The sequence below is a fragment of the Polyodon spathula genome, chromosome 3 (genome assembly GCF_017654505.1).
Source record: "Polyodon spathula isolate WHYD16114869_AA chromosome 3, ASM1765450v1, whole genome shotgun sequence".
NCBI lineage: Eukaryota > Metazoa > Chordata > Actinopteri > Acipenseriformes > Polyodontidae > Polyodon > Polyodon spathula.
The window spans coordinates 49,053,100-49,076,722 of NC_054536.1; the positions used below are offsets into that span (position 1 = coordinate 49,053,100).

A 23,623-nucleotide genomic window follows, 5' to 3' on the forward strand; every position below is an offset into this window, starting at 1 on the left:
AGAATTCGTTCCTGAGTCTTTTCAGTTCCCAAATGACCTGAAAATGGAATGTCATGCGCCAATCTCATGACTTCTGACTGAAAAGGCCTAGGAACCAATAACTGTTTTACGAGCTGTCCCGTCCCGGGAGCCCGGGTTATTCTATATAATAAGTGCCCAGATACAGAAAAATGCGGAAATACCACCGGTTGTCCTTCCTGCATATCCTTCCCCTCGATATATCTAACCTGTTTCCAAGCATACTGTAACGTGGGATCATTTTGTTGTTCATATCCCAAGTCAATATCTCGGTCCCAATGGTTAGGTACACAGAGAGGAGTGTCTTTTATTACATGACCTTCCACCTCAGTAACCTCGCAGCCCCGGTTACACTGAATACCTACTCCCTTTCCTTGCCGTTTCAGCGATTGGTTTACTTTTGTGTCAGACCCCTCCCCTTGTCGTCTCAGAGTTCCCTCATATTTTTCCACCCGACGCTCTCTTTTTGTTTTTCTTGGGCGGATTTTAGGGTTAAACAGGTCGGATTGCAACGGAAAAATCTCGCCAATTGTTTTCTCCTGTTGCTTTAATTGTCCCCTGGTAGAAACTAAGACCATTTCCCGACCTAAAATACGATCAAAAAACGGCCAGTCTCTTCCCAGGAGAACAGGGTATGGTAAACATTGCGCTACAGCCACTTTAACGCAAGCTGAATAATCACCTACAATAAGTCTAACTTTAGTGGTGGGATAAACCCGAGTTTCTCCATGAATACAGGAGATAGCCACTTTACCCTGTGGCTCCCAGGCTACCCCATCCAAGAGAGCTTGCCGAATCAATGTTTGTGCACACCCAGAGTCCGCAAATGCGTAAGTACTCTTTCCCCCGACCTGTACTCTTAACTGATAAGGGCCCTCCCGACATTCCCCAGTGTTCCTACCTGTTACTGCTGACCAGGATCTTGTCGCCAGGTCCACCTTTATTACTGGACAATTCCTGGCAATGTGTCCAGGCTCATTACATTGGTAGCACACTTGGTTAGGAGGCATCAACGGAGTTAATCTGTCCTGCGAGTCCGCGACCGGCAGGTTAGGGGGATTCTCTCTCGCCCAGGATGGGGCTAACCTCGACCTCCATGGTCTGAAGGTCCGGTTACCCCCTCTGGGCTTCATTGGTTGGTTGGTCCGAGTTAGTTTAGGGGCAGGAGTGGGGTCTGACCCGGCACCTTCGTTTGCGTCTTCGTAGGCCTCCGCCAGGAGGAGGGCATCCTCGAGAGTGGTAGGTCTATTCCTCTTAATCCACTCTCGATTCCCTGGCGGTAGTATAGACGCAAACTGTTCTATAACTATTTTCTGCACCAGTTCTTGGGGTGTATGTTCTTCTGGCCGCAGCCACCGGGTGCACTGATCTAAAAGATATTGTCCCGCAACCCGGGGCCGCATCCCCTTGGACAGCTGGTATTCCCGAAAACGGCGCCGGTATGTTTCCTCCGTGATCCCGAGGCGTGAGAGAATGGCTTCTTTAACTTTAACATAGTCCCCTGCATTCGTGGCCGTCAGGGCTCGATATGCTGCCTGAGCTTCCCCTGTCAGGCAGGGTGCCAATTTCATGGCCCAGTGTTCCCTAGGCCACTCTGCAGCCTCTGCCACTCTCTCAAAAGTAATCAAGAAAGCCTCGGGATCATCTTCCGAGGTCATCTTCTGAAGATTAGGCTGAGCTGCAAACATCCGGGCAACCGCTCTCTCTGATGTTGATATTGATAGTTTTTCTACCAGCTGTCCAAAGAACTGGGCGAGCTGTTCCAGGTGCCGTGTCTCTCTCTCCTCTCGCTTCTCCTCCTGCTCCCTAAACATTGTCAAAACTGTAGCTGGATCCATTTTCACTTCTGACACCACGTGTGAGGCGAGAGTGTATTAAATGGAATGTCCAGACAGTAATTTATGTGTACAGAAATAAAATAATTTATTTTTATTATTCTATACACAACAAAAGGATTAAATAACAAACAAAAAAAACAAAATGGTGTGAGGGAAGGAGTGCAGGGGTGAAATCCAAAACAAACTGATGACTCGTCTTTAATTTGTCTTCGTGGTGACCATAAACAAAAAAAAGACAAAAGAAATGTTAGTATTTCAAAAATCCCGCTGCACAAAACCAGTCTCTCCCTTCACCCGTTACTCCTCCTACTTTATTTTCGGACCAACCCCGAACACAGTAGTACGTTCCCTTTAGTATGTAATGTCCCGCCTCTGTAGTCAGTGGAACACCAATCCCCAACCGACACGTGTCCTTCTCCTTCACTTGACTCCAGTGGCTGGAAGTTACATACTCGTACTTCCGCCCCTCACCAAGGTGCCGCCCCTCAAAAGATGACTTTTGCCATGGTCACGAGATCTTGGTAAGGGAAGTCCCGAGTTGGTTTGATGCCATCTACTGTCGGGAGGCTGAATCACAGACCGAAAACCCTTTGACTCATCACAAGGCCTTTACCTACCCAAGAATCAGTTAGATACATTTCAGTTTACGTTGCTTAGTATCTGTGTGTAAAAATGTTATTCTTCATTAAATTGGTGATTTTGTGACAACATTTTGTTATTAGGCCCTTTTAACACAACAACCTACAGTATTGCAAATTGCACTTTCTGCACCAAAACATTTGATAGAGACCACATGGTTTGGGCTGCAAATTATGTACACCAAGCATCTGTCATGAGAGTAGCCCCTGTAAAGTAATACATTTGCCTATATTTCCATTGTAATTACATTTGATTCTGTTTTTCCAGAAACTGATGAGCTTGTTAGAAGAAAAGGAAAAACAGCTGAACAAACTCAAACAAAAAGTCGATGTCATGCTCAAAAATAACCACCCTGCTTCTGACAAGATTGAGGTGAGCTGAAGGAACAACCAACATTTATAGTGTCTTCAGTGTCTGTAGCTTAAAGTTATGAAAGCCACACTATTAGCCGACATGTCCTATCACAAGGTATTTATTGTACTTACTTTTCAAATTAAGCTTATTTATTTATTTATTTACTTAAATGAGGTGCAAAATCTCTGTTTTATAAATACTGTGCTTTTTCATTTACTCATAACCACTGGAACACAATTCTTTCCTATAATTACTACTTGCTATTGCTCTAGTTTTACCTCAGGTTTCCTCCAAACCTTTAACTGTCAGTACCTGCACTAGTGCAGTTTTCTCAAATTGAATTTGTTTGACTGGACTAGAGACAGTTGTATTGGCAGAGTGATTACATTAAGGATTCTTAAACGTGACACGTTTTGATCAGGGACAGTGAGATTAATTCAGATGCATTTTTGTTTCCTAAGGCATACATGGATACCCTGCAGACACAGTGGAGTTGGATTCTTCAGATCACGAAGTGCATTGATGTTCACCTAAAGGAAAATGCTGCCTACTTCCAAGTAAATCTCTCTGTTTCGTTGCATTAAGTACAAACACATTTGGATCTACTATAATGATCTAAATGCTGCTGCACTAATACTTGGAAACCTCTATCGCAAACATCTTTCACCACATTTTTATTCTATTAATTAATGCTATTAAGGGGTCCCATAAATCAACTCTGTGGGAAAACACCAAATGGATTAATGGAAACTTAAGAGCAGCAGTATTAAAATCTGTTTAGATCTTAGACATACCCCATTCACTGCTGTTTGAGCTAATGACGGAATCACTGAGGAGTCACTAAAAGTTGATTTGAAAAGTATATTGAATGATATAATTACATGTGAATCACAAAATTTGCATACAACTCCATTTCATACATTCACTTTTTTACCTTTGTTTCATTGCATTCTTTAGTTCTTTGACGAAGCTCAGGCAACTGAAAATCACCTCAAGAAACAACAGGAAACTATTAGGAAGACATTCCAGTGTGACAAGAACATGTCCCTGCCTCGCATACAGGATTTAATTAAGGAGTTGGAGGTATTCCTTTTACTATACATAAAACGAACACTGTTGTTCTGTTTTGACGGAGAATATTACGAAAAAAGACTAATAAAACATTACTACTACTAATTGTAATTTTTTGTTTTTCTGGGGGGGGGGGGAGTGGCACGGGACGGACGACGACAAGCTTTACCCTACAGTTCACCTATGTCATAAGATGCTAGTTTAAAGAGGAGCATTTGATACACGGGACACATTATTCTCTTTCAACAGACCAACTATGAAAGAACAGAATAAGCATATTGATGTTTAGGTGTTGAACAGCCCCCTATTACTGAAAGTAATAACAAAAGAAATAATCAGCACTTGTCACCTCTTGAGAGTTGCAACCTCATTTTGTACTTCTGTTTATTTCTTGTATTAAAAGAATGCAGCAGTGTTCCATATGGATTAAATATATTTAACTTTAAGAGTGTTATAACCATGTTATAAACATACCTTGAACAAAACCGGTTTACAAGCTTATACAATCTTATCAGTGTCCTACCCTTGTAGGTGAAGTAAGGTTAAGAGCTCAAGCAAATCCTGGTTCTTTTGTGCAGCTGCTCAAAATGTTCACTTGTGTTAGTAGCTGATTCTCTACCACTGTCAGCTGTTTTACAGCATTTGTAGAACTCTGTATTAAGCATGTTTGAGGTGGAAAGGAAGGTTGTTTCTTTAACAGCTAAACAAACAATTAAGTTTGCTATCTCATAAAGGCACAGAATCTGAAATGCAATATAATGTTGCAAACATACAGCAAATATGTATAGTTTAGTTCAGAATGAACATAGTGGTGAGTCACTGTAGATTAAATTTCATGATATTATGTTTATGTGTTCACAAATGTTTTAAGAATGAACTGGAATATATAAACCAGGGAGAAATAAAATCATGGCTGAAGGCGCTTCCTAGCGGTCCCTTTCCTATGTCTTACACTGCAGAAAGAGAAAGAAAAAATGTTGGAATACAGAAGGCAGGTCCGCAGTCTGGTGACCAAGTCCCAAAACATTGTGCAGCTGAGGCCTCGTAACCCAGACTACAAAAGCAGCAGCCCTGTCATTCTGAAGGCCCTTTGCGACTTCAAACAGGACCAGGTTAGTGAAAGACATTAAAGGGCTAATGTCACAGTTTATATACCATAGTTTAAGGGTTGTATGTATGGTCCAGGACATCTTTTACATATTATGTAGAAATTGAGACCTCTTGCGACAGATGTATGTTTTTCTTTTTACTCTTGTTTCGCAGGGAAACATTTAGATTCTCCCAACCATAGAACAGAATTGGGGCTGTATCTCTAGTTTGGATAAGAGGGTAATTTGGATAAAAGTGGTTCTGCGCTAGATGGTAGAATGTATTTTTCATCTCAGAATTATGGCATTTAAGTGTAATGAACACCTTGTATACAATATATCCATTCAGTAACCCTCTTTTTTTACTTTTAGAAAACAATCCGAAAAGGTGATGAAGGAATCTTGGTAGATAATTCACAGCGCAGCAAGTGGCAGGTGACTGGTCCTGGGGGACTGGATATGATGGTTCCTTCAGTTTGTCTCATTGTCCCTCCCCCCAATCCACTGTCTACTAGCATTGCTACCAAGTAAGTTAACTGCTGGACTTGGAAAAGTTACCATTCATTTGCATCTTTGTACTACACAATTAGCCATTCCATTTCTGATTGAATAATGTGAACATTTTAAGATACATTTATAAAAAAAAAAAAAAGACACTGCTCAATTTCCTTACCTTGATGTTATTGTTTTACTTTTAGTTTCTACTTGGCTTATAAATACTACTGTATTACCATTATCAGAATCATGTGTTTAATTTCCAAGCATATATATATATATATATATATATATATATATATATATATATACACACACACACACACACACACACACACTGTGGTTAGCATGATTTTTTTTTTTTTTTATATACCTTGGTATGCAGGTTTAAGAGTGCTCAGCAGACACATATCAGCTATAGTCTAAAGGGTTTATCATTAGAAAGTTCAAATTAGATACATTTTGTAACACTTGAAATTACTCAGTGAGACCAGTCAGACTGAGAGCTTTTTTTTATCCCTCCCCTTCCACAGGATTGATCAATACCACGATGCCATTATGTCAATCTGTAACCAACTATATATCAACATGAGGAGTCTGTTATCCTGGAAATACTGTATGATGGACATTGAGAAAATCCATTCCTTGACAATCGCCACGGTAACAGCTGATCAGGCTTGGCAGGGAAAATTATAAGACCAGAGATTCCACAGTTGATGATAATGTTCAGAATAAGGGTGTCAACTATTATACAAGTCTTATGTATAAATAATATATTATCTTTTGGTAGACATTATATATATATTATATATATAAAATATTCTATATATATATATATATATATATATATTATATATATATATATATATATATATATATATATACATATATACGAAGCGATGTTACATCTATGCTTCGCTACAATTAACTATAGACTGCACTGTTGTCATTATTACAATACATGTTCTTAAGTCTTTCATAATTAGAACTATGAATATCATAAAATTTGAAGTTAAAATATATATTTTTTGTCTAACTGATCTCCTTGTGTTCTTGAATTCAGCTCCAGACAATGCGTGCTGAAGATTATCATCTGATTATCAAGAGCCTGGATAATCACTACCAAGAGTTCCTGAGGGACAGCCGGGGCTCAGAGATGTTTGGTGATAATGATAAAAAGCAGATGCAGGATAGTTACAGTGGTGCAACAGACTACTACAAAAACTTGATTGTACGACTTCCTACTAAGACTTCCGGTAAGCAAAGATTTTAGTTTCTGATTTATAGTGCAGCCATGCAAGTTGTCTGTGGGTGGCTATTTTGTTAAACAAATAACCAGGAAAGAAAAAAAAAAGTAGGACCAGAGATTAATTTAGCTTATTTTCATTGATTTAGCTTTTTGTTCTTTAGGGAATAAACCAAAGCCACCAAATCTTGCACTTTGTGAAAACCATCTGCAGATATTTTTAGAGTGGGATGTTTTTTTCTTCTTTTTTAACATTTTGAATTGAAGCCACTTTGTTTATTGCTAAAAAAAATACAGATTCAAGGCATGCCATAAAGTCTGATAATTGTTTTTGGTTGCAGTAACTTTTGTAGTTCCAAACAACTCTAACCCAGCGACATCCACCAGTGTCTCGACCAGTCATAGTCAGGTCAGTCAGAGCCTTCTGTTGGACCTGCAGGAGCTTCGTATGCGTCTGGAAAATAGCGAATCTGGATTGACCCAACACATTCACATCCCACTGGATGATGACACAGTGAAGGACTGCTTCAACAGGATAACCACTCTGGAGGTATGGCATTTCACTTCACACTGTGACAACTACACATTTCACTCCTTATGTTTTAGAACATTTATCTCGTAATAGAGTAAAGCAGAGCTCAAGGCTTTATAAGAAAGAAATATATTGTTTTCATTATTTTTTTTTATGTAAAATATATGTTGAAGATCGTATGAATAAACAGTATTTATGTGGTATGTTTCCAACATTTGGATGTGTGACATTATGTAATAGGAACTAACATTGTTTTTGTTGTTTTTATGATTACGATTTTTATGTTAAGATGTCTTCAGGAGTAAAACTGCCTTTACCCCCATTCAATTAAACACTCATGTCTTTTAAAACAGGGCATGCAAGGAGAATTACACAAAATCAGAGATGATTTCATGAGAATAAGGGAGAGCAATTTAAAACATCTTTCTCAGATTAAGGATCCTGACACCATAAACTTTCTGAATGGAGAGGTTGCTTTCATAAACAGAAAACTGACTAACCTAGATTCCTTTTCTGGATCCTATTTGGAAAGGTAAGGGTGCAAAGTTTTTTAGTAAGTACTCTAAAGATATGAAAGACCATTAATCAAAGTTGTGCACCAATATATTGCATAGATGATATAATATTTGAACTTGTAAGAAAATGATTGCAAGGATTATACACATTTTTTGCAAAGTATTTTAGTGGCTACAATATTTTGCATGGATGTTGTACTTTAACACCAAGTTAATATAATTAGTTTACTGAAGCTGTTGCACATTTGTTATATGAATGCAAGAAAAGAATACATGCATTGCTGAATAGATGTTTAGTAGATAACAAATCACTTGCACCTTAGTTACAATTGTATTCTGTTTGTTACAGAATAAAGGCACTTCGGGCTCTATTTCAAAGTATGGCACAAGCTGAAGATACTATCAAAAAGTATGAGGTCAGGCTCACAGAAGAGGAAACCGTTTCTCTGGACTTCTATAAAGTAGATGCCTACAGGGAGACATTAAAGGTAATCCAAATGCTGTATCTTGAGAAATCCATATCAAAAACATTAACCATATGAATAGGTGTAGCGTAACAGTTTGTACAATCATTGTAAAAAGGTACCATTTTGTATAAATCGACTCGTGACTCATTAAAAAAAAAAACTAAAATAAGCTAAATAGTGTTTTAAACTATAAATATTTTAATTTTACCAGCAAATGAGAGCAGATGTGGATCAGAAAAGAGACCTCATCAAGTCCATGGAAGATGAGCTACAGAAGGCTATGTCCCACAATGGACAGATTGACGAGTCTTTTCACAAGTGTGATACCGACCTTTCTAAGTACAGAGAGAAAGTGGGCCAGATGTCAGATCGTTGGCATAGGATCCAGGCACAGATTGACAACAGGTGGGTTTTAAAACATCTTCTATAATTGCTCAATCAGTCATTTCAGATGTCATTATTGAGCTCACAATGACATGTTACCAATAATGTCTGCTGTGCATTTTCATTGTTTAAAATATTTGGTAATAATAATGATATTCTCGTCAAAATTAGCTGCATTTAACTGATTTCGGTATTATATTAGTATAATCCTAACACAAGGCCTTTGATTTCCTTATTCCCCAAAAAACCAACAACCATATTTTACTTGTGATTATTTTACGCGATTGGCTCCCCAGTGGACAAACCTTCTCCAGTTTGATTGCCTGTTGTGTTTGACCTGGAGCAGATTGTTGAATAAATCTGTTTTTCAGATATGTGGACTTGGAGAGCCAGTTGAGACAACTTAAACACTACAGAGGAATAAGCGGGGCGCTCAGTAAGTGGACTGATGATACCCGGCGTCGCCAGGACACCCTGGAGGCCACTAGATTTGATGAGCCAAAAGTCATCATAGAACAAATGAATGAACAGAAGGTATGTTTGGTTTTACAGCAGGTTAAGAAGATGGGAAAGAGAGACTTTATTGTTACAACTTGGTCTTGCACACTGCTAATATCCTAAGGTAATTGTTACAGGTTAGTTAATAACAACCCTAAAAACTTTCCTTTTTTCAGTTAGTCTTTGCATACTTTTCTTGTAAGCGTTTGACAATTGCAGAATTCAAGCTATTTGTTTATAATTGACAGGCTCTGCTCACTGAAATTAAAGGCAAGAGAGGCACAGTTGAAGAGGTTCAGAAGAATGCAGAGTTAAGTGCAAGCGCAATAAAGGTAAGAAGTGTGGGTTTTTTCAGCCATGCCAGAATGTTAGGCTTGCTTCTATGAACCCTTCAAAATACACCTTTTACGTTTGTCTGGTTTTATTTTGCAGCATAATTTAATTTATTTCTCACTTGTGAATTATGATATCTGTTCCTGGCTTCAAAGTAACATTTTCCATTTACTTACACAGGATTATGAGCTCCAGTTAGCATCATACAGTGCAGGCTTGGACACACTTCTGAATATACCTATTAAGAAGACAATGATCCGGTCACCCTCATCTGTCATATTACAAGAGGTATTCAGTTGCATTTTACATTTAAATATTTACACATCCTGCCAGTTAGATGAACTGTTATGAAACAGAACAGTGGACTCACAGAAACATTTTATTCTGTATCATTCTGAGGTAGTATTTTTGTTAGTATATTTTATTCTGTATCAATCATAAAATATCTATAGTATATCAATATATATATATATATATATATATATATATATATATATATATATATATATATAGTACTGTGCAAAAGTTTTAGGCAGGTGTGAAAAAATGCTGTAAAGTAAGAATGCTTTCAAAAATAGACATGTTGATATTTTATATTTACCAATTAACAAAATGCAAAGTGAGTGAACAGAAGAAAAATCTAAATCAAATCAATATTTGGTGTGACCACCCTTTGCCTTCAAAACAGCATCAATTCTTCTAGGTACACTTGCACACAGTTTTTGAAGGAATTCGGCAGGTAGGTTGGCCCAAACATCTTGGAGAACTAACCACAGTTCTTCTGTGGATTTAGGCAGCCTCAGTTGCTTCTCTCTCTTCATGTAATCCCAGACAGACTTGATGATGTTGAGATCAGGGCTCTGTGGGGGCCATACCATCACTTCCAGGACTCTATGTTCTTCTTTAAGCTAAAGATCATTCTTAATGACTTTCGCTGTATGTTTGGGGTCGTAGTCATGCTACAGAATAAATTTGGGGCCAGTCAGATGCCTCCCTGATGGTATTGCATGATGGATAAGTATCTGCCTGTACTTCTCAGCATTGAGGAGACCATTAATTCTGACCAAATCCCCAACTCCATTTGCAGAAATGCAGCTCCAAACTTGCAAGGAACCTCCACCATGCTTCACTGTTGCCTGCAGACACTCATTCGTGTACCGCTCTCCAGCCCCTCGACGAACAAACTGCCTTCTGCTACAGCCAGATATTTCAAATTTTGACTCATCAGTCCAGAGCACCTGCTGCCATTTTTCTGTACTCCAGTTCCTGTGTTTTCGTGCATAGTTGAGTCACTTGGCCTTGTTTCCACATCGGAGGCATGGCTTTTTGGCCGAAAGTCTTCTATGAAGGCCACTTCTGACCAGACTTCTCCGGACAGTAGATGCGTGTACCAGGGTCCCACTGTTTTCTGCCAATTCTGAGCTGATGGCACTGCTGGACATCTTCCGATTGCGAAGGGAAGTAAGCATGATGTGTCTTTCATCTGCTGCAGTAAGTTTCCTTGGCCGACCACTGCATCTATGGTCCTCAATGCTGACGGCCTACAAAATCCCTGACTTTGTGCAAGTGTACCTAGAAGAATTGATGCTGTTTTGAAGGCAAAGGGTGGTCACACCAAGTATGGATTTGATTTAGATTTTTCTTCTGTTCACTCACTTTGCATTTAGTTAATTGATAAATATAAACTATTAACGTCTATTTTTGAAAGCATTCTTACTCTACAGCATTTTTTCACACCTGCCTAAAACTTTTGCACAGTACTGATATATATATATATATATATATATATATATATATATATATATATATATATATATATATATATATATATATATATATATAAATGTTCACGCACTCGTGCACTTCGTGACCTTTCTATATTAAAGATTAAATTAGCTTGTTTGTTTTTTTCAGTCGGGCAGATCTAACTCACAAGCACCGTTACGTCACTATAGATATTTGGAATCCTCACAAGGTCCAGTGACTACTATAAGTTCCTGGGTGAAATGCTTAAAAGCATGGAAGATCTTAAGGTAAGTACAATAATAATAATAAAATAAATTAGACATATATATTTCTAAATATAAAATAAAAATATAACTCCTGTCATAGCAAACTAATGATGCATTGCACATATAGTTTTAATTTGTATTACTATAACCTTAGGACATCATGGTGAGACTTTGATTATCATTATAGCAAACACATCTGTTAACTTTATTTGCTTCCTGAACTTCAGAAACAATAAGCATTCATAAACGTTTTTACAACCACTGTAGGTAGTATCTGTTTAGTTTACAATGAGGCAAGCATACTTCATGGGGGGAGAAGCATTACTCATGTTTGGGTATACAATTGAGCATTATGGGACCATGAGGCTTTCAATAGTGTTTATGCAGCTTTGATTTTCACTAGCTTGTCGGCTATGCAATCCTCTACAAATAACTGCTATTGGGGGATGCACTGCAGAGCTACCTGTCTTCCCATGCAATAAACGGTTAAGATGGTTGCAAAATAGTAACATTCATCAGTCATGTAGTGTTATGTGCTATGCAATAATTACAATATAATATGTTAATAATGGTTAAATCCCATTATAAGTAGGTTTACGTGAAACACCTATTAACCCTGCACTGTTGCAGTAATTTAATCTTATTTCCATATATTTGTGTAGAAACACACATGAAAAACTCTACTAAAAGAACAGAATTGATTTATTTCACCCACCAAACATTAAATAACTGTCTGATGAAAAATCACATTTAATAGGGTATGGAAATGTCCTACCCGAATCCACAGTCTTGTGGAATTCAAACCTGTTCCCTGTCTCGCCTCACCTTAGCGTTGCAGAGTTAAAAGGGAAGTGCTTTTACCCTTACATTTGAGCACATCCATAACAGCCATCTTGACTAGAAATTATTTTATTTAAATCCCCTTTGGTTTAACCCTTAACTGTTGTGGCTGCCATGCAAAGGTATGCATACATTTGTTTCATTTTGCTTTTATTGCAATCTCACAATGCTCTGCACCATAATTCTTTTATGTAATGCCTGTGCAATGCCTTGGCTTGAAAGGCCCTCTAAAATCATTGTGTTTTGTACCTCATTTAATCCCAGCAGTTATGGGTTAATATTTGTATTTTGTATGTGAAGTAGATTTTACAGGAAACTTCCATTTTTAATTGTTCAGATGAAGAACACCAAAATTGACCTTTTGGAGGAGGAGCTGAGGCTTGCCAAAGATGCGAATCTTGACAACTCCAACAAGAATATGTTTCTGGATCAAAACCTTTCTAAATACCAGTCAGAGTGCAATGAGTACAGGGAAAAGCTACTGTCCCTGGAGATTATCAAAAGGAAATATGAACTGGAGTGCGTCTCTGCCAAGCAGAACCTGGACAGAACTTACAACCAGATCAAGGAGCTGAATGAAAAGATAACAAGGCTCACTTTAGAGATTGATGAGGAAAGGAGAAAGAGAAAACTCTCTGAAGAGAGGTATTCACATCACCATGAAGACTATGATCTCACCATAAAGAAAATGAAAAAGGAGCTGGATGATCTGAATTGGCAAAAGATAGACATTGAGACGACCATGAAGGACAGAGATAGAGAGATCGAAAGGCTGAAAATCCAGCTACAGGATGAGGCAGCACGGAAGCAAGAATTTGAAATTGAGATGTCAAAGGTAAGAAACCAACATAATCAAGAAATTATTAATCTTAAGAAATCCTACGATTCAGAGATCCATGTTACAAAGACAACCATTCAACAAGTAACCATGCAAAAAAAAGAGGAATCTGAAGATTTTAAGTTGCAGCTTGAAAGAGCTCTAGCAGAAAAGAGGGGCCTTGCAGAAGAAGTACAGAGATTAAAAAACTCAATCGCAGATGTAGAGCTGCGCTGGAGGAAAACTGAAGAGGCTGTTAATCAGCAAAAAGCAACTTGTTCAGATGAATCTAGGAAGAGACAGGAGATAGAGATGGAGATACATACAATTACCAAACTTCGGTCTGAAGAAAGCTTGAGGTATAAAGAATCCTTGCAGGATGCCTCAAAGGCTGTTCAAAATAAAGCCAAGGACATAGAGAGGCTCAAACAGTTGTTGGAAGAGGAATCAAGAAAGAAGAAAGAGTTAATTATAGAGATGCAGACAATTACCAAAAAGCAATGTGATGAAAGCTCAAGGTATAAGGAGTCCATGCAAGATACCTCAAAGGCAATTCAAGACAAGGTCAGAGAGATTGAGACACTGAAACAGTTGTTAGAAGAGGAATCAAGAAAGAGGAAAGCTGTAGAGTGGGAAAATGATAAACTGAAACAATCTGAAATTGATCTGCAGAAAAAGAACACATATTCCACTGAAACAGTACAAAAACTAAAGATATTGGAGCAAGAACTGAATGTTATTAGGGTTAATCTGGACAAGGTATCCAGAGAGAAAAGCAGAGCCGAGCAAGATGCTGCTCAGTTTCAAAACAGCTTAAAAGAAATCCAATTTATAAAAGAAAAACTAGAGGGTGAGCTTGCTGTGCATAGAAAAGCTGCTTTGGAAGAGAGCTCCAAGCGAAAAGGGTTAGAAGAAGATCTAGAGCATATGAGATGTGCATGTAAAGAACACACCAATACAATCAATCAGCTCAGACTGAAGATTGAAGAAGTCTCCATTGTAAAGCAAAGGAGTGAGCAAAACCTGAAGGGTCAACAGGAGTCCTTGGATAAGACCCTGAAGGAAAAGCAACGCACAATTGATGAACTTAACCTCCTGACAGCTGAACTGAAAGCCTTGCAGCGCAAGCTTCTCCTGGAGCAGGAGAATGTAAAAGAAGCCAATCAGAGAAATGAGCAATTGTACAGAACAATTGAAGAAAAGAGTAAGATTGTGAATGACAGCAAATCTGAAATAGACAGGCTGCAGTCCCTCACTCAGAATCTCACCAAAAAGCGTTCGAGGTTAGAAGAGGAGCTAAGAAACCTGAGACAAGAATTGGATGATGTGAACATGAGTAAAGATAACTGTGATAGTGATAAAACTGCTCTGATTTCTGAGCTACAGCTTCAACTGCAGACAAGCAGCAAAAGAACACTTGAGCTCCAAGGGCTTGTTAATGAATTATCAAAGGAAAGGGAGAAGTTCAGACTGGAAATGGAAAAATGTCAGAAACAAAATATGGAGGTATACTATTATGCATATGTGTGTGTGTGTGTGTGTGTGTGTATATATATATATATATATATATATATATATATATATATATATATATATATATATATATATATATATATATATATATATAATGTATGTGTTGCATCAATGAAAACTCCTACAATTTAAAGAACTGGCATCAGCTTGTCATCTTTTTTCAATAACACACTTTTAATTTTGCATGCATGTTCTTTGCTATAGCTTTCCTGTTTTTTGCATGCATGTTCCTTGAATACATCCACAATAATTATGCAGTTTTTCTGTGTGCCAAAAAGCTGAAAAAAGTAATTTACAAACCCATTTTTAAAACACAACTATGCCTCTGCCTTCCCCTCCGATAACAGCGTAATTGAACTAATTCAAACTTTTCCATCACAAATCATATTTGTTGTACATTCAAAATCTTAGACTACATACCAAAGTGTTGTGTTGGTAAGACTCGTTCCCTCGACATGGCAGATCTTACTGAATTAAAATAGCATAATGTTTTGCAAATAACCAAATAATAGTTTTTGCTGTATTCAGAATAAAACAACACCTATCATATAGCGACCTAAATATTCTACATCTGTTTAATTGTAACAACTAATAACAACATTTATAAAATAATCTAAATAGTGCAAATATTGTAACCTGGCCAAAACAATAGAAAATACACTCAAACATTATATTAGTTTAATATTACTAATTACAAGTAGCCATCAAGTACTGACATCAGTTTAATCTAAGTCAAGTTAATTTGTTTATTCAGTAACCTGTAAACAATTCGAAACAAGGAACATACCTGGTTGTACTTTTAATGGTCAGTGGTAATGTTGACATTACTCCATCCATTCATAGAAAGTCAATAGTAGATGTTTAACTGAACTGCAGTCCAGAGTTAAAAAAAAAATAACTCCTTTCCAAATCCAAGTATATTGTCTTTTCTTATTAGTCATTGTGTTATTCTGCTTAGCATTTGTTATGTCTTTTATATTCATCATAACATTAAATTAACTTTCTAATTTCAATGTTATCCAAGTTTGGCTTACTACTTCTAGCATTTGCTATATACATTTATTTTATTTTAGTTTACACATTTAAAGTTCGACGGTGTAATGATCCTGGAAGCTGTTTCACGACTGCCTAGCAACAGCTACATAAGCTGCTGAGTGCAGTCATTACAGTTGAACTCAAGCAGAGATATGTTAACATTAGCTGAAAACAGGGCAATACAATTGGCAACAATTTCAAACAGAATACGTTAACTGTAGAATGCTTCTGTTACAAGCATTGCATAATTAATTATTGTCCTTACGTTTATTATTTAAATAACAACGGGTTTAGGACTGACAACACTTGTCAAGCGCCAGCAAGCAGCTAATATTTAAAGACTTTGTTTTGTGTACTCGAATATGTAATATACTATTCAAATATTTGTTTATTTTCTTGTAATTGTGTATTCGACTACACTGACCCATGCCTAATCAGGATTATTATACAGCACACCCCCTCTATAACGCCCTTCATTATAACGAACCTTTGGCTCTAACGAACTTGGCCTGTGGACTCCAAATTTTAAAAAAAAAGATAATATTGTAACGTCTGTGAAATGCAGGAACGCTTGGAGTGGGTGGGGGGGTGGGGGGGTTGTGTTTCACATCAGTCGAACAGCCTATGGGCGACATGCATGGACCACAGCAGCTGCTGGTGATTGGCTGTGGAGTGGGATGAGGCGAGACTAACTTGAGCTAAAGACCAGTGACAGTGACAGGGATAGTTTTTGTTGTTGTTGTGAAGCAGAGAGAGAAGCGAATAAACAGAGACAGAGTAGTTCCACTGTGAGAATCGTTTTAAAAATTAATTAGTTTTAGAGGTGTAGGCCGTGTCCCACAGCGACCTGTTAACTGTTAGTTAACAATTGTCAGATTGCCTTTGATCATTTATTAGTGTAATAAATGTGAAATTGGCCCTGAATCGTGAACATGGGTTGTCAGAAAGCACTCTGTTTTTTGGCTTGTTCATCAACCATGTGGCAAAGCAACAACAACAAAAAAAAAAAAAAAAAAACCTTTTCATGTCAAACTTTTCTGTCGGGTTGATTTGGAATATGTGACTATATGGTAACAGCTTGGTTGCATGCTTGCTTGAGAAAAAATGAGTATCATTTGTACACACACATTTTCAAATCTTAATAGTATTGTGTTTCCATGTTAAATGGCTGAAGTAACGGATATGGAAAGGCTTTGCTTTGCTAAATATACTGCGCCAGATAAAATTGCATCTGGGCCAGTAAAAACAGTAGCAACTCTAAACATAGAGCCACATTATTGTTATTTAGATTTCCTTTACATTATTTAATTTTTTTAGAAATTACATTATGGTGTCTTTTTTAAAACTGAGAAGTTTAAAAACACCCCTTGCAGTCTAAGAATAATGTCTAAACTCTCTCTTAAAACTGGGATTAGCACTAATCTTGCACTACCTTATGTTACCTTAAGTAAAGTACTCCAAGATTAGTGCTAATTGGGGTTTGTGAAACCACCTGTCAGTACACCACTGTAACCACAAACTTGTCCCACTGAAAAAGTCTGCCCCTCCAGTAGAAATACCACATTTACTTTGTGTTGTATTTCTTACTCTTAGAATCAATGTGTTTTTTCTTACATATCTGACTGCAATTCAAAAGTGCATACAGAACCGACACCAAAAGATTTGAAGCTTGTACTATGTTTACTGCAATATTTTCCCTCAAATTCAGGAAACAATGGCCTGTATAAATTTGAGGGGTCATGGAAACTCTTCAATATAGATTACTACTGCAAGTTACATGGAAAGAGACCTATGAATCTTTACCATTACAATGTATATTTTTTAAAATGTATATTTCCTATAAATTTACTGACCTTACTGCCGTTACTCAAAACAAGAAAGCATGTATATTGAATTCTAAACAAATTGCATGCCCATGTTTTCATTCTTCAGTGTGCTAAAGCTGTCATGTGCGTCTCTGGAGTGGAACTAGTTTCCATGCTCTGGTCAGTTGTGTGGTTATTGGTTCTCAGATAGGTTGGATCTGTCAATGTTTTTCAATAGAATGAAACTGTCAGTTAACTAACTTAGCTAGTTAAAATAGCTAGTTAAAATAACTATGATATTTTATACCTCATACTAATTTGCTCCTTAACTGTTATAATTGGACTGCAGAATTCATTCTGAGCTAGGGTGACCAGACATCCCGGTTTTCCATCAATGGTTCCAGTGTCCCATCATTTTTGTCAAAATCTTGAAGTCCCTGTTTTCAGCCACTTCCCGTTGCAGGGCACACTCTAAATACCTTCAAAATAACATAAACGTCTGCTTCTTATAGTATATGGCACCTGCAGCGAAAACCAAATAAAATTTAAAAGGTACTGCATTTTCATTTAGTTTATAAGTTGCCGATAGTGGAAAAACCTTTTTAACAGTGGGTTGATTGGTAGGGAGTTCAAGGAGAAACTCTTATGTCAATCTACTAGTATGTGTAATACGGTAGCTGTTCAGTTCAGCTGGGATTGAACCCAGACACTAGGGAGAGAAGCGAGAGGTTGCAAGCATCCAAATCCACCAGATTAAACCACATCAACTACATCAATAAATAGAGCCATCCTGACGCAGTGAGTAGAAAAAAACAAAGAAAGAAAGAAATGCCAAAATGTCAATGTATTGTTATTATTATAATAATAATAATAATAATAATAATAAACGCAATAAAAAAGTAGCAATACATATGTAACACAATATTGGAAGTTAAACTAATTAGCCACAAATTATACACCCAGGAGTGTACTGAAATTAGCTACTATATAAACTTAGCTTGTTACCTTAAACTTTTATTATGGAATGGTGAAAATAATTTTAAATCATCCAATATAAAATTTAGTAAGGATAAAAACCCTATATTTACAAATATATATATTATATATATATATATATATATATATATATATATATATATATATATATATATATATATAAAAACAAAAGAACAGATAAAACTAAGAGTGAGAAGATAGCTATTTAAAAAACCATGAAATAGCCTATATTTAAATGGTTTTATTAGTCTTATCAGTTACTTAACCATGTGCCCTGGTTTTGAAAATCTGGTCACCCTATTCTAGGCTCACCTTTCCATTGCCAAAAAAACGCTCTTCTGATTTTATCTTACACGTGTATTCTTCTATCACTCGTGTATTGAAAATTACAATACAGTGTGCTTTGTTTACTCTAAGGGACCCACTCGACAAACCCAGTTTTATTCAAACGCAATTGCACCCTGGTGCAATGATTTCACAGTGATTAACTCTTTTTAAACATAGCTACAGCTTGTGTGCATATATCTCATTCTTATCTCTCTTTTCTTAACAAAAACACTGTTTTCTTTTATTAACTTTTTTCTGTCCTTATATCTGTAACTGATACAGTGGAAAGGCGTGGTATGAGTTTCTCTTTTATTACCATCATTTAATTTTACCTTTTTTTTTTTACCTAATACCAGTGTGAGTTCATGCTGTCGTCATTGTATCAATCATCTGTCATCTGTCTTCAAAGACAACCTTACCACAATAACTTGAGTAAATTGTCACAACAAATGTAATTAAATAATAATAATAATAATAATAATAATAATAATAATAATAATAATAATAATAATAATAATAATAATAATTTGGTATAAAATCACATATAACCAATGTCCAGAACCTTTTATAACAACAATTTAATTGCTAGTTTCTACCAAAGCCACCAACACCTCTCTGCCCCCCTTCCCCAAAAAACACTTGAGTGGCCATCTTTTTTTCATCTGGATTAATGCAAGTGCATAAATTCATCATGCATTTACAATAATCTAGCTTTGTTAACAACAAACAATTGTAAATCAACTACACATGTTTTGGGCAAAAACTATAAAGCTCATTTTAACTGTATTACTGTTTTCTTTTTCCCTCCAGTCAGCCAACATGATCCATGAAAATCAAACACACTACAATGAACTTTTACAAGAAAAAGAAATTCTTTTGGCAAAGATAAAAATGCTGGATCAGGATAAGACAAGACTGCAGAAATATGAAGATGAACTCAGTCGAGTCAAAGCAACACTCGATTCTGAATCCCGCCAGAAGCTGCGTCTGCAGGGTGAACACAAGCAGCTCCAGAACGACTTCAGTTACTGGAAGAATCAATGTGAAATGAAAGAGGAACTTGTTAGAAAATATAATCTAGAGAAAGATAAGAATGAGAGGGATAGGTACTCCATGAAAAGTGAAATTGATAGGCTCCTGGCAGAGCTAAAAGTTATTGACGAAAGATACAAACATAGGCTCGAAGATGCAGAGAGAGAAAAATCAGATTTGCAAACCCTGCACTTAAAAATGCAAAAGGAAATCAGTACTCTTAGCCAAAGACCAGTTACTTGTAACTGCCAAACAGATTCTTCAAAACTTGTGTTCGATGGCATTCGCAGGAAAATTACAGCTAATCAGTTGTATGATTGCAACATTATTAATAAGGCTACATTGGACCAGTTACTTAAAGGCCAAAAGACAGTAGAAGAAGTTGCATTAAACATTCAACCAAGTCTAAAAGGTACAGGTGTGATAGCTGGCATTTTTGTTACACCTAAAGAAAAGTTGTCATTCACTGATGCCAAGAACAAGAACCTTGTTCAACCAGAAAGTGCAATGATGCTTCTGGAAGCACAGGCTGCCACCGGCTATATAATTGACCCAAAAGTAAATGAGAAACTTACTGTTGAGGCTGCATATGCAAGAGGTCTTGTAGATAGGGAAGATAGAGATAAACTTCTTACAGCCGAGTCAGCTGCTACTGGCTTTCATGATCCACACACAGGCAAGTTGATTTCAGTTGGACAAGCAAAGAAAAAAGACATGATAAGTAGAAACACTGCAATTCGTTTGTTGGAAGCACAGGTTGCAGCGGGAGGTGTTATTGATCCAGTCAGTAGTGTGTTCCTACCAAAAGATGTTGCACTTGATCGTGGATTAATAGATAGTGATCTCTACAGAGCCCTCACTGATCCACATGTTGATACAAAAAGTTTTATTGATCCAGCTACCAAGAAAAATATCAGTTACCCTGATTTGAAGGAAAAGTGTAGAGTTGAACTTCATACAGGTTTACTTTTGCTGCCAGCACCGAAGAAATGCATTTCATTTAATGGGCTAAGAGAGCGTGTTACTTTAGATGAACTAGTAGATTCAGGAATTGTAAAACAAGATGTTGCTTCTGCTCTGGAACAAGGTAGAATTACACAAGAGGAAGTTAATGAACAGGCTAGACCATACTTGCAAGGCACAAGTTGCATTGCAGGCATTTATGATGAATTGAATGACAGAACTCTTGGGTTCTACAGTGCAATGCAAGAAGGCCTTCTTAGACCCGGAACAAGCCTTGAACTTTTGGAAGCCCAAGCAGCAACAGGTTTTATGGTTGACCTAGTTAATAATAAGTTGCTGACAGTGGAAAATGCTTATAACAGTGGGTTGATTGGTAGGGAGTTTAAGGATAAACTCTTGTCTGCTGAGAAGGCTGTCACAGGGTACAAAGATCCATTAACAGGGGATATAATTTCCTTGTTTCAAGCCATGAAGAAGGGATTAATTGAAAAGGACCATGGCATTCGCCTGTTAGAAGCTCAGATTGCAACCGGTGGAATCATTGATCCAAAAGCTAGTCATCGCTTAAAAGTCAATATTGCATACAAACGTGGTTATTTCGATGAAGAGATGAATAAAATCGTGTCTGATACCAAAGTTTTCTTTGATCCAGACACTCAGGAGAATCTGACTTACTTGCAGCTAAAGGAAAGGTGCATAATGGACAAGAAAACAGGATTCTGCCTCCTGCCACTGAACAAGAAGCAGCAGATATCAACAACCCAGAAGAATACACTTCGTACGCGGAGGGTGGTTATCGTCGATCCTGATACACAAAAGGAAATGACCGTTCGTGAAGCATATCACAAGAATCTGATTGATTATGAAACTTTCTTGGAGCTCTCTGGTCAAGAATGTGAGTGGGAAGAAATAACAATCTCAGCATCTGATGGTACATCCAGAGTAGTTCTTGTTGACAGAAAAACAGGCATTCAGTATGACATTCAGGATTCATTAGATAAGGGTTTCATTGACAAAAAATCAATGGAGAAGTATCGATCTGGGAGTCTTACTCTCTCTCAGTTTGCAGGTATGATCAGCAGCAAGTACAATGGAGAGCCCACTGTAGGTTCCAGTAGCTTTGAACATGTAAGCCGCAGTTCATCAGTGACATCAGCAACTTCACCAAGTGTCTCACGGGAATGTATCTCCAGTACCTTGTTTACCTTTTCCAGACCTTCAGAACAGCTAGAGGAGACCAGCCCTATTGCAGCTATATTTGATACGGAAACATTAGAAAAAATAACTATTTCTGAAGCTATTCGACGAGCAATTGTTGATTCCATCACTGGACAGCGTCTGTTGGAAGCTCAGGCCTGTACAGGAGGCATTATAAATCCTGCAAACAGTAAAAAGCTTTCACTGCAAGAGGCAGAGCGACAGGGTATTATAGACCAAGATATGGCCCAAAGATTGAAGCCTGCCGAGAAAGCATATCTCGGTTTTGAAGATGTCAAAACTAAGAAAAAAATGTCGGTAGCTGACGCAATAAGAGAGAAATGGTTGCCATATGAGTCTGGTCAGCACTTCCTTGAATTCCAGTATCTCACTGGAGGCCTTATTGAACCTGATGTTCCTGGAAGGAGATCTATGCAAGAAGCCATCAGAAAAGGCATGGTGGATGGAAGAACTGCACTAAAACTTCAAGATACCAGCAGTTACCCAAGAAACCTGACATGTCCAAAAACCAAGCTGAAGATCTCCTATAAGGATGCTATTGATCTTTCAATGGTGGAAGAGACGACTGGTTTGAGAATGCTGGAAGCTTCGTCTGTGTCTTCTAAAGGCATCAGCAGTCCTTACAATGTTTCTTCAGCACCTGGATCCCGCACTGGCTCAAGAAGTGGGTCCAGACGAGGAAGTGTTGATCTCTCTTCACCCAGTTTATTTAGCTATTCTGTCTCATCTTATAGCAGTGGCTATACTGGCATTTAACACTTTTTCATATAACTGCATTTAGTGTTAAAGCATGTTTCAATTTTAAAAACAGATTACTTGCAGACATACTGTTTTTTTTCTTTGTGTTATTCAAAATTGAAAACAATACCATAAATTGAGATCACGCTTTTGGTGTCATTGGGAACTGTATTTCTAAAATAATAGAATGTGCAATCAATGCAAATTATGTATGCTTATGTAGGTTCCAGATATTCAGCATAACATTTAGTCAAAATGGGAATGGGATTTCATATTTTAGTGCAAAATTTGCATCCTTTGGTACCAATTTATTATTAATACTTGCTTGGAAATAAAACTTTCTTATTAAATATTACTGTCTATTTATTTTTTTTCAAATACAGTGAAACCTTGCTATAGAAGGAACAAAATGTGGCTTTAATAGGGCCTTACTATTTGAGGGAACATAACATTTCTGGTTAAGGTTTTTTTTTTTTATGTCTATTCACTGCGTAACACTTTTATTGAACATTTTAACCCATCTAGATGTTATGCATGTTAGTCAGAGGTAATCTAACAGATTTGGTAAGTTTAGAACTGCAGATAGTGGTCTTAATATTGAACAGATGTGTGGCCTTAATATTAATATTTCCTGGTAATAAATACATTTGATTAGAAATGTTAAATTTATATACTTTTCTGTCTGTCGTAGTCACAAAAAATACATACATTCTCTGCACAGGTCTAATGCTTACACAATATCTATAACTCCACACTCCAAATCCAAGTTACTGGAAACTTGACTACCACACAAAAAGTAACATTTTGCAATTTGTAATGCTGATCTAAC

General features: G+C 37.1%; 2 protein-coding genes across 2 annotated transcripts in view; both read left to right on the top strand.

Annotated features, from left to right (window-relative positions):
- The window catches only part of LOC121309046 (desmoplakin-like), a 29,356-nt gene extending 18,518 nt beyond the window's left edge, over nucleotides 1-10,838 (top strand). Inside the window, exons 8-23 of the mRNA XM_041241904.1 lie at nucleotides 2,763-2,867; nucleotides 3,311-3,406; nucleotides 3,807-3,932; nucleotides 4,880-5,032; nucleotides 5,381-5,535; nucleotides 6,037-6,163; nucleotides 6,567-6,759; nucleotides 7,091-7,299; nucleotides 7,635-7,813; nucleotides 8,146-8,284; nucleotides 8,475-8,668; nucleotides 9,019-9,181; nucleotides 9,394-9,477; nucleotides 9,659-9,766; nucleotides 10,566-10,599; nucleotides 10,795-10,838. Of these exons, the coding sequence (XP_041097838.1) occupies nucleotides 2,763-2,867; nucleotides 3,311-3,406; nucleotides 3,807-3,932; nucleotides 4,880-5,032; nucleotides 5,381-5,535; nucleotides 6,037-6,163; nucleotides 6,567-6,759; nucleotides 7,091-7,299; nucleotides 7,635-7,813; nucleotides 8,146-8,284; nucleotides 8,475-8,668; nucleotides 9,019-9,181; nucleotides 9,394-9,477; nucleotides 9,659-9,766; nucleotides 10,566-10,599; nucleotides 10,795-10,838 (2,109 nt within the window). The remainder of the gene's footprint in view (nucleotides 1-2,762; nucleotides 2,868-3,310; nucleotides 3,407-3,806; nucleotides 3,933-4,879; nucleotides 5,033-5,380; nucleotides 5,536-6,036; nucleotides 6,164-6,566; nucleotides 6,760-7,090; nucleotides 7,300-7,634; nucleotides 7,814-8,145; nucleotides 8,285-8,474; nucleotides 8,669-9,018; nucleotides 9,182-9,393; nucleotides 9,478-9,658; nucleotides 9,767-10,565; nucleotides 10,600-10,794) is intronic.
- Nucleotides 10,839-11,008: 170 nt separating this feature from the next.
- Nucleotides 11,009-23,144, top strand: LOC121309051 (desmoplakin-like). The gene is made up of 4 exons (XM_041241918.1): nucleotides 11,009-11,038; nucleotides 11,434-11,511; nucleotides 12,668-14,653; nucleotides 19,654-23,144. The coding sequence occupies exons 1-4, from the start codon at nucleotides 11,009-11,011 to the stop codon at nucleotides 22,810-22,812; spliced, it is 5,253 nt and encodes a 1,750-aa protein (XP_041097852.1). The 3' UTR covers nucleotides 22,813-23,144.
- The last annotated feature ends 479 nt before the right edge of the window (nucleotides 23,145-23,623 follow it).